The sequence below is a fragment of the Aspergillus fischeri genome, genomic scaffold (assembly GCF_000149645.3).
Source record: "Aspergillus fischeri NRRL 181 1099437636252 genomic scaffold, whole genome shotgun sequence".
Taxonomy (NCBI): Eukaryota; Fungi; Ascomycota; class Eurotiomycetes; order Eurotiales; family Aspergillaceae; genus Aspergillus; species Aspergillus fischeri.
Genome location: NW_001509768.1, coordinates 2162524 through 2176988, shown reverse-complemented (window position 1 = coordinate 2176988; position 14465 = coordinate 2162524). Strand labels below are relative to the sequence as shown.

The 14465-nt window shown below is 55.4% G+C and overlaps 2 protein-coding genes across 2 annotated transcripts; one reads left to right on the top strand and one right to left on the bottom strand.

Annotated features, from left to right (window-relative positions):
• Positions 1 to 268: 268 nt before the first annotated feature.
• Positions 269 to 9033, bottom strand: gtb3 (glycosyltransferase family 4 protein; the record flags this gene model as incomplete). Its single annotated transcript, XM_001263655.1, has 3 exons — positions 269 to 8758; positions 8805 to 8894; positions 8941 to 9033. 3 exons carry the CDS (start codon positions 9031 to 9033, stop codon positions 269 to 271), a joined length of 8673 nt encoding a protein of 2890 aa, XP_001263656.1.
• Positions 9034 to 11501: 2468 nt separating this feature from the next.
• On the top strand, positions 11502 to 13613 carry agd3 (putative extracellular serine-rich protein; the record flags this gene model as incomplete). Its single annotated transcript, XM_001263654.1, has 2 exons — positions 11502 to 13295; positions 13347 to 13613. 2 exons carry the CDS (start codon positions 11502 to 11504, stop codon positions 13611 to 13613), a joined length of 2061 nt encoding a protein of 686 aa, XP_001263655.1.
• Positions 13614 to 14465: the final 852 nt, after the last annotated feature.

Genomic DNA, 14465 nt, shown 5'->3' with positions numbered 1-14465 from the left:
ATACAATTTCTATATCCTTACGTTTGTAAGTAATCAAATGAAGAAAATGTATATTCAACACGCTATGCAAACTATAAACACCATGCAACAACTCTTTTCATGCGTAATGAAAATGCAAGTCAGCCTCGCCTTAAACATGAATTTCTGCGTGCATGCAGTACATGATAAACAAGGTAAGAAAGGATATATACAGCCAGTCAGTCCATCATAAACAGTCTAGACTGGTATGATATATGCAATAGGTAGGGCAGGGTAGGGTAGCGTGCAATCAGACTTTACTGCCCCCATTACCGTCTAACGACTTGAAAATACTCGACTGCAAAAACTCCTCCCGCATATGCAAACTAACATCCGAATTACGGTACGGATGTGGCTCCTCACGCTGCAAACCACGCAGCTGCTCGCGGCCCAGCGTGGAGATCGACCGCGCATGCGAGTGTCGGTGCCGACTAAACGCAGGCGACAGCCTGCCTGACGGGGACAACCGTCCCGTAGGAGTGACTGCTCCTCCAGCGTCGAAGGAGAGGGTCTGCCGCGGCGCGAAAACAGGGAGGGATGCGTTGCCAGGCAGCGGCATGAAGGAGTCTGAGTCTGTCGCCGTGGAGAAGTTACTGAAGGAGGAGCGGATCGAGGCTGGGCGGGTGAGCGGGAGCATGGGGTATCCCGAGACAGTGGAGTAGAGGGTTGACATGCCCGACGCGGCAGACGAGCGCCAGGAGTGCACGGCGGACTGCGGGATGGTGATGACTTCTTCCTCGATGGGGTCTGCGGCCTGGAGGGCATCGGCGATATCGATAGGATCAGCGAGGGCGGTGCCGGGGGCGCCAGCCGCGGCGCGAACGGCCATCGTCTTGACGGCCTTGCCGATCCAGAGCATCTGCTCGTGTTCGCGGAGGTAGCGGTCGCCGGAGAAGGACTTCTGGACGATGTTGCGGGTCATCATGCCTAGTTTGCGGCGGTGTTCGGACTTCTCGTACATGCGGCGGGTGATCTTTGCGACGTCGTCGGGGGTAGGCGAGGAGGTGAGGACGGGGGCGGGCTCGGTGTCGTCTGCGTATTGGGACCATTCGCCGAGGAGGGCAAGCATGGTGATTTGGGCGCGGGCGAGGGCGAGCGCGTCGTTGGGGGCGACGACCGCGCTGAAGCGGGAGAAGTCGTCTGGGTCGCTGAGGACGCGGAGGGAGGCGCCGACGTCGGTGCAGACGACGGGCGCGCCGGTGAGGGCGGCTTCGCCGAGGGCGAGGGGGAGACCTTCGGAGAGGGAGGAGTTGAGGAAGAGCCAGGTGTTTTCGAGGACTTTCATGGGGTCGGCGCTGCCGCGGAGGGTGACGCGGCCGCGGAGGCCCTTGGAGGCGATGATCTCCTGGCACTCGGTAGAGTAGGTCGGAGCCTTGTCGATGGCGCCGTAGATGTCTAGGTGGTAGTCGTCGAATTTCCACTGGTTGATGATGATGTCGGCGGCCAGGAGGGCGGTCTTGATGTCTTTGGCGTACCAGACGTGCGACAGCATGGTGACGGTGGGTCGCTCCGATTTGATCTCCTTGACGGGGGCGAACTTTTGCATGTCCGTGATACCGTTGACGACGGGGTCGACCTTGCGGCGGAAGATGTTGCGGTGCTCGATGGTGCCCTGGCAGGTACCGATCTCCACCTCCCATCCGGGATTGAAGAAGTCGGCACAAGGCGAGATGATGTCGGCATGGTGGAGGGTGATGACGGAGGTGATCCGCATCAAGCCCAGGAGGGCATTGCGGACAAACGGCGAGAGCTTGCACAGGGCAGACGAGAGGCAGAGGTTGGTTTCGCGCCAGCTGATGGCGTGGTCCCAGATCTGCAGGGTGCAGTTCCGCTTGATCTTGCAGACGACACCGTACGAGGCACTGACGCTGTGATGCGAGGCCTGGAACACGCTGGGGATCTGCTCGGGAATGGGAATCGAGAAGATGAACAGGTAGCGGTACCAGAGCTCCAGCGCAACGTCGAGCGTCCCCAGGGTGGGAAGCTCGGTGTGGAACCACTGCGCCGAAGGGATCGTGTTGGGCATCTCCTGCGTGAGCCAGAGATCGCGCCAGCTCTCCTTGACGATATCGCTATTCCAGACCTGGGTCCAGTGCCTCGAGTCCTGGAAGTACGTGTTGAGGTTGACCAGCGCCCGAGTGGCCTGGTGGATATCCGCCTTGGACAGCTCAATGGCGCGAGCACCCTTGACCAACGCCGTCAGGATCGGGATAAAGTTCATCTTGATATCCATATCGTTGGCTGACGTGACGTTCTCCACCTCCGAGTCGAGCTTGTTCTTGAAGAGCCCATGCGTCGGCGTCAAAAAGTCCAACCCCCACAGAGGGATCATCTTCAACGAGAGCACGTTCTGCTCCGTCTGATGCTTGGGAATGCCAAAGTCGTTGGCCGACTCGCAGATCATGTGCCACTTGATCGTCCGCAGGGAGTTGATCATATCACGCCGACAGGCAGACACACCACCTCCCTCGTTCGGCCAGGTGCCCGTGTCGGCCGCCATGACGTGCAGCGACTTGTCCGTGTCAGACCCGAAATCCTTGGACCGGGTGTTGACGACCGCATCGCCGCCGGGGCCAAAGTTCAACAGATCGCTGACTTTGATCGCCATGGGCGTCCAGCTGGAGATGTTGTCGTCGAGGTCTGCACTCGCCATGACCGTGTCCGCGCGCAGGTCCAGGTACTTCTTCGCCGAGGCAAGATCGCCCCGGTCACGGCTGCGCCAGTACGGGGCAAGCGTCTTGTCTCTGCGCAGCAGCCGCTCGTCCATCCAGCGGACAATGATGCCGTCAAAGTCGACGCGGTCCTTCCACGCCTTCCAGACCAGAGAGCGGGCCCGCGAGGTCGAGACGGGGAACCGTTTGGTGGAGAGCCCCAGGAAGCGGGTGATGGTGTTGGAGCTGAGACTGTCGCAGTAGAAGAGGGGATTGTCATGCACAAAGCTGGTGTACTTGGGCTTGGCCAGGACGCCGAGGAAGTCATGTTCGATCATGGGCGGCGTCTGGATCTTCTGCCCGTTGAGCGTGGTGAAGATGGTGGGGTGGAACTTGTGATCGTACAGCCAGCGAGCCTCGTAGACATCGGCGCCCTGGACAAACGTCGCCTCGGTGACCTTGGAGTGAGGGATCCAGCGCTCGACCTTCTCGGGATGCCGGACGGGAGGAGCACACCAGGAGACGGTGCAGGTGATGTGCGAGAGCACAAACTCCGCGCGAAGCAGTTCATCGCCGAACCGGGGATTCTTCCGGTAGTGGTACTTGAACCGGATCAGGTTGCCATCTTTCATGTAGGAACCGGCCTCGATGAGACCCTTGCGGTTATACTGGACGCTCTGCAGATGGCTGTCGCCGCGGATGCAACGCCGGCCCAGGGGGATCCTGATATCGGAGCCGCGGGTTAACTTGAGACTCTTCTTGTTGGGGGCGCGGTAGTCATAATGGAACTCGTTGATCGCCTTTCCGTCTTTGAACTCTTGCCGGATGAGAAGAAGCATGTCCTTCGAGTACGTGCTGACGTACTTGAGCGACTTGGTGCCCTCGGGTTCGGTCTTGTGCTCGCCGCTGTAGTAGTAAACCTTGAAGCCTCCGTCTTCGTCGTCGTGCTTGAAAGCAGTAAAGGTGCCGTCGAGACTCTGGACCATGAACCTGCTCTTCTTGATGCTGATGGTCATACCCTTGGTCTCGTCCCAGAGACGCTTGACGTTGTCACGGCCATGGAAGAGGAAGAACGACAGGATCACGTCCTGCACGATCTTCGAGTACGACCAGATCATGTTGAGGATGAACACACACGGCACCCGGATGATGCGTGGGCGTTGTTTCATCACATGGTCGAATTCTCTCTGGAATTCCGGATCGGCAATCAAGGCAATGATGATGAACTTGATGGCGGACGCAACCGAGTACCAGAAGTTGTGCAGGGGATCCTTGATGAACGCTAGGGCCGCAGGCAGCTTATTGGACACATAGGGAATGAACAGCGGCGTCTCGGAATCCTTGCACAGGGCCTCTTCGCCGGTGCCGTAGTGGGCGTAATCAAGAATGCTGACGGCGGTGGCGGCTCCCAGGTTGCATCGGGCAACGTGAACATCCAGATCACTGGTATCAAAGCGGCAGAGGTGTTCCTGAAGCCATTGCCTGTCGCTGTCCGAGAAGTGCGAAGGCTTGCCGACACAACGGTCAAGCAACGCCTTCCGGATAGTCTTGGGCAGTTTCTCCCAATGCGTGTCACATTCGAAACCCAGACACAGCTGCCGGAGGAGCTCCTTCTTGGCCCACCGCACGACTACCGGGGTGTTGGGTTCTTCGCGAAGCTGCCGGGCCATGGTCTCGGTCACGCCGGCCGTGACGAGCGATTCCGCAAGCACCGCGTACTCGTGAGGCATCCGCAGGATGGACTCGGACACTGCATGAAGAAGGGTCTCGGCGATGACTTGGCAGTTACTGCTAACGTCGATGCGCTGGTCCAGTCCGCGTCCGACAGCAATGACCAATTTCAGCTGGTCCATAGTATGGCAGCTCAAAGCGCGGATGCCGGGACCCAGGGAGCCCAAGGGAACGAGCTCGATCGAAATCTCCCCCTTGGCCCAATCTTGCAGGGCTAGGTTAATCAGTTCTTGTGCCTTTGGGAAAGCCTCCTCGATTCGCGGCTCTTCTCTGCGCGAGAGCAGCAGAGACTTGACTTCCATCCCAGGATGAATACCAGGCTCAAGCCTGAGTCGCGCGTCGGACGGCACGAGAGAGATTCTCTCGAAGAAGGTTTGCAGTTCCTGCTGAGACCATTCGGGATCCGCCCACGGGGTAGTGTAAGCGTGGAACGTCTTGCCCAGGTCGACTGGCGAGTCCACCTTCTTCGGCATACCCATTTTCGCAGTGAGCAGAGTGAGGATAGCGGTAGTCCAGGTGGCGGTTCCCAGTCCAATCACTTGGGCGTAATTGTTGAAGTAACCCGGCACACAGGTCTCGAGGATGATACCAACGGGCAGACCAACGACGACACCGACAAGCAATGGTTTGAGGGCATGGGGACCGGCGAAGATCTTCGTGTATTGATACCACAGCAGGCCGGTGTACGCCACCACATAGGCGCAGAACATCGCCATGGCATCAACCGATGACCGGAACGTCCAGAGCAAGGCAGTTGACAAGGCAAGACTCCATACCTGCCACATGAGATACTTGAAGAACGTCCTCCAGTACACCTTTCGCTTGAACCTCACGGCGCGCTTCTGCGAAGGACGAATATCCTTGGACGTGCCCACGGCCTGATTGGTCTGGCCACCGATGAGATCATGAAGCTCTTGAGCCTTGGTGTCGATGAGCACCGCGCCGATCAGGTAATACGCGAGGCCGAAACCAACAGCAAACCGCGTGTCATCATTGGGAATCTGCAGGAAACCAGCCATCGAGCCACCGGTAAGCAAGTCGACCCATTTATCGAGCAGAGCCAAGACAAAGTAGAGCACACCGCAGCCGATCTCCCGGCTGGACTGGCGCCAATGCATAAACGCATTGTGCAAGCGCTGGCCCTTTTGCGAATTGCGCAGCACATCAAGCCCGACCTTAGTCTGGATATTCCAGCCCGAGCTGAAGGGTATGGGTCTGGGCACGTCGGCATACCGGCAGTACCAGTTGAGAAGAAAGTTGGTCGCTTCCCAGTCCCGGGCCAGTTCCAGGACCAGTTGATCCTTTGTCGGCTTGGAGAAGATCCCGCGCGACACTTCGGCCATCACGTCACGATACAGAGCTTCTCTCGACAGCTTCAGCACGGCGGGATCGCTCAGGGCACCGAAGCACTTTTCGTCGTTGTTGCCGTACTTGGACACATACCATTTGCGGATCTCGGTGTCGTCTGTGCGTCGGATGTTCTGGTACCAGGTGACCCATTTGGAGGCGACAGACCGCAAACTGAGCAGCAGCAGTCCGATGAAGATGTAAAGCATAATGAGGTAGATGACCACATCGTGATGACTCCAGTTCGTCACGATCGGAGAGATGAAAAGGACGGGGATGCAGGCGAAGATGGCCTTGCGTCCAGAGAGGAACTTGGAGCCGGGGTAGCTGAAACAGGCGAGACAGGCGAATATACTGAAGTAGAGGGTCAAGGCAACAAGGTAGAGGTAGAAGACGATGCCTGGCCCTGGGCCTTTGACGGCAGACATGACGATGAATCCGACCAGGCCCACCGCGATTGTGAAGGCGAAACAGGCGATAAGTCTGATAAAGACAAACATGTTGGTTGCCGCAAAAGCCATGGAAATAAGATAGTAGGATCCGCCGCATGCGATCCAGGTACCAGCCGCACCCGACAGGAGGAGAGAGATCATCAGAGCGATGGACGCACTGTGCATGACCTCCTCGGGCATCTTGCTAGAGAGGTACAACCCGCGGCCATACAGAGTCAGCAGAAGAATGTCGATCAGGGCGGGAACCGCAAAGACACTGAGGAAGGTGAAGCGCTGGTACCCACGCATGGGCTTGACCTTGTCGTCCGGGTTGACATCGATCTGCGCACCCGCATAAGAGGTAGCCATCTGCGGAGCGCCGTTGATCCAGTCCGGCAGTTCCCGGTCCTTGTAGTATCTTCTGAATCGACCCGAAAGCAACTTTCCGAAGGCGCTGGGCGAGAGGTCAAAGTAGGCTTCGCAGCGCGACCCAAGAGCAAACGACTCGGCGAACGCGGCCGCCTGATCGGACTGGTCGTTGAACAGGGGGTTGCGATCCGTGACTTCCATGTAGATCTCGTCAAAGGCACCTTTTCTGGCGGCACAGAAGAGGGAGAGCGTGATGATATCGGCATACACGTCGATCTGGTCTTTCTGGACAAGCTGGCACAGGGCGTTTGTGATTTGAGCCAGATCGCTCTCGCGGCGTTCTCGGAGGATGCGAGTGAAGACAGCATCCGTTTCCTGGAACAGGGCAAGGCACGCTGCAGTTGAAGGATAACGGCACCCCTGATCGCGGTACCAGTTGACGCGGGTCTTGATCAAGGTTTCTGGCGGAAGGGATCCGTCGAGATACGCGACGGTGTTGAGCTCCTTGAGCTGCGCCAGGGAGGGTGCATCGATGAGTTGCCTGCGGATGTACCTGCAGATAGCCTCTGAAAGTTCACTCTTTGCGTCCGTCAACGAAAGGTGCTGCAGCAAGAGCAATCGCTCCTCGGGACTCAAGGCGTCCACATCTTGGATGAGACGGCGGGGCAGTCCGATGTCTTCGTTCACGTCCTTGGACCATTGAGCCAAAGCGGTCTCCACTTCGAAGCAGACATGACGGGGGAATCCTCTCGCGGAGAGGAACGTGTGCAGCACGGTTCCTGCTAGCCCTTGAGCGCTTTTCGAGGCAAACACTTCGAATCCGTCCGCGTCGGTCTGGTAGACGGCCCAGAAGCGGACATCGGCGCTCTTGCGCAGACCGGAATCGAGGCCCAGATTGATGCGCAAGGAATCGTGGGATGCAGAATTGGCGAGTTCCTTGATCGTAGCAGGCACAATGGGCGAGTCGGACCAGTGAGACACTGCGAATTTATCGTGGAATCTTCGCAGGAGGGCGCCAAGCTTCTGGATTTTGTCAGACGGAACCGGGTGAAGCAGTCCAAGAGACTTCAGCCGCTGTTGGGACTTGAGGATCTCGACAAAGGCAACGGCGGTGGCTTCAGATCCCAGCGGGAAGCAGCCGAACTCCTTGTATTCCACACCTGCCATTGAGATGGACAGCGGGCTGCCCTGCGACCTGACTTGTGCCACCCATTCTGGTGGATCACGAACCGAGATCGTCGAGCTGTCCATGCGCTGGGGCTTGCTTTCGGACGAGGTGAGTACGCCCTCCAGAGTGGGGAAGTATTGCAGCAGAGCGTTCCATGCGTCTCTGTCCCCGACATCCTCCTGGATGTTCAGATTGGCGCGCCAGATGTCGTGAACTTTCATGATCTCTGCTTCCTTCAACCAACTAAAGGCAGACAAGGGCTCGGGAATCTTGACGTTGAGAGAGGCATCCTGCAAGGCAGCTTGTCGGCCGATCCAGGTGATAGCGCTGTAGAAGTTGCACCACTGCAGAGATCGCTGAATGACCGCATTGGACAAGTGAGCGTTATCGTCGACAGTCTCCCAGGCCATGACCACAAAATCGCGCATACAGGCTTCCGACACGAACGCTTTGATGGTGGGCTGCATCTTGATCATCTGAAAGTAGTCGCGTTTCTCGCCTTCAGGCATGATGGAGGCATTGCGAATGACCAGACCGGAGATTGCATCGGTCTGCAGAGTCTTATGGTCCTTGAGGAAGTCTGGAGGGGCTGTCTCCAGATACACGGGCAGGTCAAAGGCATGGAGAGCCTCCGCCAGTTTCCTGATGGCGGCCGAGTTGAAGCTGCTTTCCCAGTTGGCGAGTAGAATGCCGCTGAACGGGGCGCCATCGAACCTGTTCAGTGCGCTCTCGATTCGGTCGATAGCCGTCAGGGTCGACACTGATTCAGAACCGAGGTCTACTCGGCCCAGAAACTGCTTCCTCTCGACCAGCGAGATGGCCTCGACTACACCGGACTGCGAGGGGTCAACGATCAACAGATCCCATTGACTCAGTAGCCTTAACTGATCCCTGGTTGGGGATGAATCGAAAGAGCCCAAGTAGACGCCGAAAGACGACGGCTTCTTCGCCAACTGGACATTGGGCAAGGACAGTTGCTGCCTTGATAGTCGGTCCAGCCTATCAGAGACATTTTTGGGCACAACTGCTGATTGTGCTCGCGACTGTGAATGTCAACAATATCCTTGAGGGAATAGACAGGATACCTACCTTGTACCATTTGCGAGCTCTAGACAGACCTGCGTAGAGGAGGTATGAACATCCAATTACTACGCTACCCAGTAGCAAGCCGATGAGGACCTATACTAGGTTAGTAAACCATGAGGCTAAAGGAGAGGATACATACAAATTGCCACCAGTTATCTGTCATATGCTCCCATCCGACGGGACGAGGCTTCTTAAAATCACCATCATCGGTAATCGAGACGATAAAACCCATGATGATACAATTAGAGATTAGAGTTAGGAGTATAGACGGACATGGAAACGAGGAAGGTAGAAAAGCGAGAGACAAGAAGACTCTGAGAGCCCAAAAATGTACACCAACAGAGATACAACCTCTCTAAAAGACCATCACCGTGATCGATCGACCCGAGAAGAGTATTCTTGCATAAACGAGCGGAGTATAGATAGAACGAACGAACGAGGGCAAAAGAAACGATAGGACGATCGATCGACCAGACCAACACGCGGTCAAAGAGCTGGCAAGCGAGATGTCAAAGCAAACGCAGCATGTATCTTCCAGCCTTTAGACTACAACTCGACATTTGCCTTCGTAAAGCAAAAAAGCGGTGATGGCCCAACATTTGGCAGCTCAGAAGAAGAACCAGTGGCGAGGGGAGATCATAAGACTCCTCAGAGGCTCTAGTTCGCAGCAAGTAATAGTACGTACGTACTTTACTGGGATTTTCGGCAAAAGTCAATCCATCAGTGAAATTTCTAGACAAGACCAATGGATACTTAGTTCATGGACCGTCTGTCTCGGCAGACCACAATGATGAAGACAAAAATAGCCTCGTTGTTGTCTGTCTGTCTGCGCTAAGAAGGCGCTAAGAAGAGTGTGTGGTTTCTGGCCCGACGTATGAAACAGCCTTGGAGTCACTACAACAGAGCAATACTCCGGTTGGGATGCATGCACACTGGCTGAGTGTCTAATCCTTCAATCCTGCTGGATTGGAACAGAAGCTTGACCAGAACGAAGGTGTCAACAGCGTGGCAGCCATCTCGGAAAAGCTTCTTTAAGGAAATCCACGGAGGATTGCCCCGGTTGAGAGCGAACATCAGGTTCATTTCCTCCGTCTTGGGTCAATTTGTTCCGAGCTTGGCAGAGTGGATGTACAGCAGGACCATGCATACTGACTGCATCTCCTGTTGGTCAATTATTACGTATGTTAAAGGCAGAAGCGACGAGTGTTCCAGGACATCCAAAGATACTCCATAGTCCGTACCTGTGACTCCAGATTGAGAAGGCAGCTGGAAACCATCGGGGTTTCTGATCGCATTAGTCCATTGGCCCGATCCTTGGTTTGCCTTTATTCATGTATGTCATCCAGGCCGAGGACTGTGGGCTGAGGAACTGGGAGCGCCAGAAGTGGATTCCTCATATTCATGAGATGCAGAAGTGCGAAACAAGGTCAAGACCCTAAGTTGGTCAAGTGGAGTATGAGTATATGTATTGTTTGGTAACGTGTATTTTGAAATGGAATTTCTGCAATACACGATATAGCCGGTATTACCGTATGTAACAATGATACAGCCCCTGTAGCACAAGTACCTGTACTGTACCTACACTAGTCTCAACTCTCAAGGATCATGGAAGACCTAAAGCCCCTCTTTTTGGACGTGGTTTGGTCTTGGTATGCTAATAATAATTCCTTCGGCTGCAATCTGAATCGTACATTTCCCGCTAGTCTCGTGGAGATGCACAATGGCCCTCCAATTTCCCCCAGCGGCTCATCTGGACCCCAGGGTGGGCTCGGAAAGATCTTTTGACTGATCCATCGCTAAGGACCAGAGTAAAACCTCTTCAATCGGTTGCCACTTGTCAGCAATGTCAGACGCTAGCTTAATGGTCTTGGTCCATTCCTCGCTTTTTCTGACCTGGAAAACTCACGGTAGATACTTACTTTCCGTTGCAGTAAAGACGTGATGCATCGATGACGGTTGCAGTGGTTGCAGTGGCACCAACATCGTAGTCTCTGGCCATAGGATACTTGTACAAAAAGCATATACTAGTAGTATACTGACTTTGTTCTCGGTTCTCTTGACCTTTTCTGGCTAGTCGACGACTTCATCGCCCAAGATCTCATAGTCAATTGCGGTGGAGTACAAAGTACGATGCCATGCCCGGCTGCGTCGGTGGAGCTATGGCCCTGACAGACCAAGAAAGGAGATTTTTCAGCCTGCTGCCGTGTGCTTGTGCTTGTCGCATGCATGCATACATAAAGCATTTGATCGTCATACATGATTCGTCTTACTCGACCTCTCTGTCTCTGTCACTTGTCGATGATCCTTCGAGTCCCATCCAAAGGATCATCTCCACCAAGTCTCTCGTTCATCTTCTGATTGATCAACTTGCTTTGCTTGACTTTGGTTGCTGAGCTGAGGTGGGTTGCCTTGTCATCCTGTCATTCTCTTTGTTCCCCTGACACTGCAATGGTCTTCTCGTGGGTGATTCAGGCCGGCTGCTACTTTGGCTTTATAACCTGTAGTACTCCCCCAGGTGTCTGGACTTCAAATCCCACAGTCGTTACATCTGTGCCTCCATCACAGACCAGTGTAGCGAGCAGTAGTGTAACATCTACTGTTGGGCTGACGACCTCGTCTGCTGTACTCTCGTTAACTTCTACCCCGGTGACTCCCACCGGAACTACTCTCGTTTCTTCTTCTATTGGCTTGTCCTCCACCATGTCTCTCAGCCTCAGTTCGAGTATCATCCCCTCGGTCACCCCCTCGGCTACTCCCATTAGCCATGGCTCGGTCTTGTCGAACATCCTTGTGATCGCCAAGGACTCTTCGGCGGCCAGTTCGGCTACCTCGGGGCTCAATGCGTACGGTATCCCGTACACCACGTTGCTGGTCCCCCAGGCGGGTGTTGCCCTGCCGGCCCTCAACTCCAGCAATGTCGGCAACTACGGCGGTATTGTCGTGGCTGCCGAGGTGAGCTACGACTACGGTGGCACTTCCGGCTACCAGAGCGCCTTGACCACCGACCAGTGGAACCAGCTGTATGCCTACCAGCTCGAGTACGGCGTGCGGATGGTGCAGTTCGACGTCTATCCCGGCCCCAAGTTTGGTGCCAGTGCTGTGAACGGCGGTTGCTGCAACACCGGCGTGGAGCAGTTGATCTCGTTCACCGACACTAGTGACTTTCCCACTGCAGGCTTGAAAACTGGCGCTACTGTCAGCACCGAGGGCCTCTGGCACTACCCGGCCACGATCAGCAACACGAGCACCACCAAGGAGATTGCCCAGTTCGCTCCCAACTCGGTCACCTCGACCAAGACCACTGCTGCTGTCATCAACAACTTTGACGGACGCGAGCAGATGGCGTTCTTCATTGGCTTTGCCACGGACTGGAGTGCGACCTCCAACTACCTGCAGCACGCATGGATCACCTGGATCACCCGCGGGCTGTACGCTGGACACCGCCGGGTCAACCTGAACACCCAGATTGACGACATGTTCCTCATAACCGACATCTACTACCCGAATGGAACCACCTTCCGCATCACCGTTGAGGACATGAAAGGCATCTCGGCTTGGGTCCCGACTATCAACGCCAAGATGAACCCCGGCAGCTCGTACTTTGTCGAGGTTGGCCACAACGGCAACGGCAACATTGAGCAGTCGTCTTCCACCGAAGCGGGTGCTGCCGCTTGCAACGGGGGCGGGATCGAGTACGACTCTCCCCCTGACACTCCCTTGGAATTCAAGAAGCCCCTGGGAACCGGTACCGACCTCTGGCCCTCGAAGCCGACTGTCTACGACTGGACTGCCGCCTGCACCCAGCTCGATGACCTGCTGAAGTGGTGGGCCACGCCGGCCAACCGCGACGCGTACGGCCACATCTCGCACACCTTCACCCACGAGGAGCAGAACAACTCGACCTACGCGGACATCTTCAAGGAGATTTCCTTCAACCAGGCCTGGTTGAAACAGGTCGGCCTGGACCAGGCCAAGTGGTTTACGTCCAATGGCATCATCCCCCCTGCCATCACCGGTCTGCACAACGGCGATGCGCTGCGGGCCTGGTGGGACAATGGCATCCGCAACTGTGTTGGAGACAACACCCGCCCGGTGCTGATGAACCAGCAGAACCCCATGTGGCCTTATTTCACTACGGTTGAGTCGGACGGGTTCGCGGGCATGCAGATCAACGGCCGGTGGGCCACGCGCATTTACTACAACTGCGACACTCCGGCCTGCACGGTGCAGGAGTGGATTGATACCTCCGCCGGCGCCGGCAACTTTGACGACCTGCTGGCCGTGGAGAAAGCCGACACCATGCGCCATCTCTTTGGCCTGTGGCATGATGGGTACATGTTCCACCAGGCCAACCTGCGCAACTCGGACGTGAGCCCGATTACGATCAACGGCGTGACGGCCAAGTACTCGATTTTCCAGGCGTGGGTTGAAACTATTGTGCAGGAATTCGTCCGCCTGGTCGACTGGCCTTTGGTCACCATCACCCACCAAGAGGTATGTTCCCTTTTTCTATTTCTACATGTACAACCTGACTAACTCTGATAGATGTCCGATGGCTTCCTTGCGCGGTACCAGCGCGACCAGTGTGGCTACGCCATGTCGTACTCCGTTTCCAACAGGAAAATCACCGCCGTGACCGTGACAGCCACGGGCAACACCTGCAGCCGTCCTATTCCAGTGACCTTCCCTGTGGCTCCCACCAGCACGCAGGGCTATGCCACCGAGCAGTTGGGAAGTGATCCATTGACTGTGTGGGTGCAGCTGTCGGGATCTCCTGTTACCTTTACCCTTTCCACCCCTATTGCTTTGTAGCCTCCCTTATACGGGTACTTATTACATGTCGTAATGATAGTGCATAGTTAGTGAATTGAATTGTATCTGCTCAGCCTGACCTATACTGTAGTCTGTAGCATGCCATGCCATGCCAAGAATCAAGTAAGACATTCTCAATCATCCCCCGGACCAAGTGAATCATTTTCTAACATCCGCTGTCAGGATTCACTCACCAGGAACTTCTGAATCAACCCTTACTAAATATCTCCAACTAGCCCGGTATCAGCCCATGCATCCATGCAACTATCACACCACGCGAATCCAAGACTTGCCCCTGGACCCCTGGACCTAAATCCTGGAATCCACACTGGATCTTGGCGACTTACTATACCGGCGTCGGTGTCGGTGATAGCCACTCCGTAATCGACTCATCATATTATGTTTATCTGACTGCTCCTAAAGCCGACGAGGCAATCAGTCCGCATGGCCGTGGCAAATCAAATCAAATCAATATTCAATAGTCTATCCACGAGCTCAACGGCTAACGTTAGTATCTATTATCCCTACCGGCGGATTGACATGTCTCGGCCGGAGAATCGCAATTGAAGTGCATTGCCGAGTATCTACCGGGCTAGGCTACCCCTTACTTGGAGGACAAGGACCATGGCCTGATTGATGTTTGTCTGGGTCGAATATAGCCGAGACTACTTTGACATTGAGAATGTAAGCGTCACCTTACGGAGAGTCCTGAGTCAAGCAGAGTAGAGACTGAGGTATCGGTCTTCTCCGCGCAGCTACTACAAACTGCACTGCACTGCAGTGCAACCAACTATGCGCTGGCCCACTAATGTCATCTAATGTCCTCTCATCACAGCCTAACAGTAACTAGAC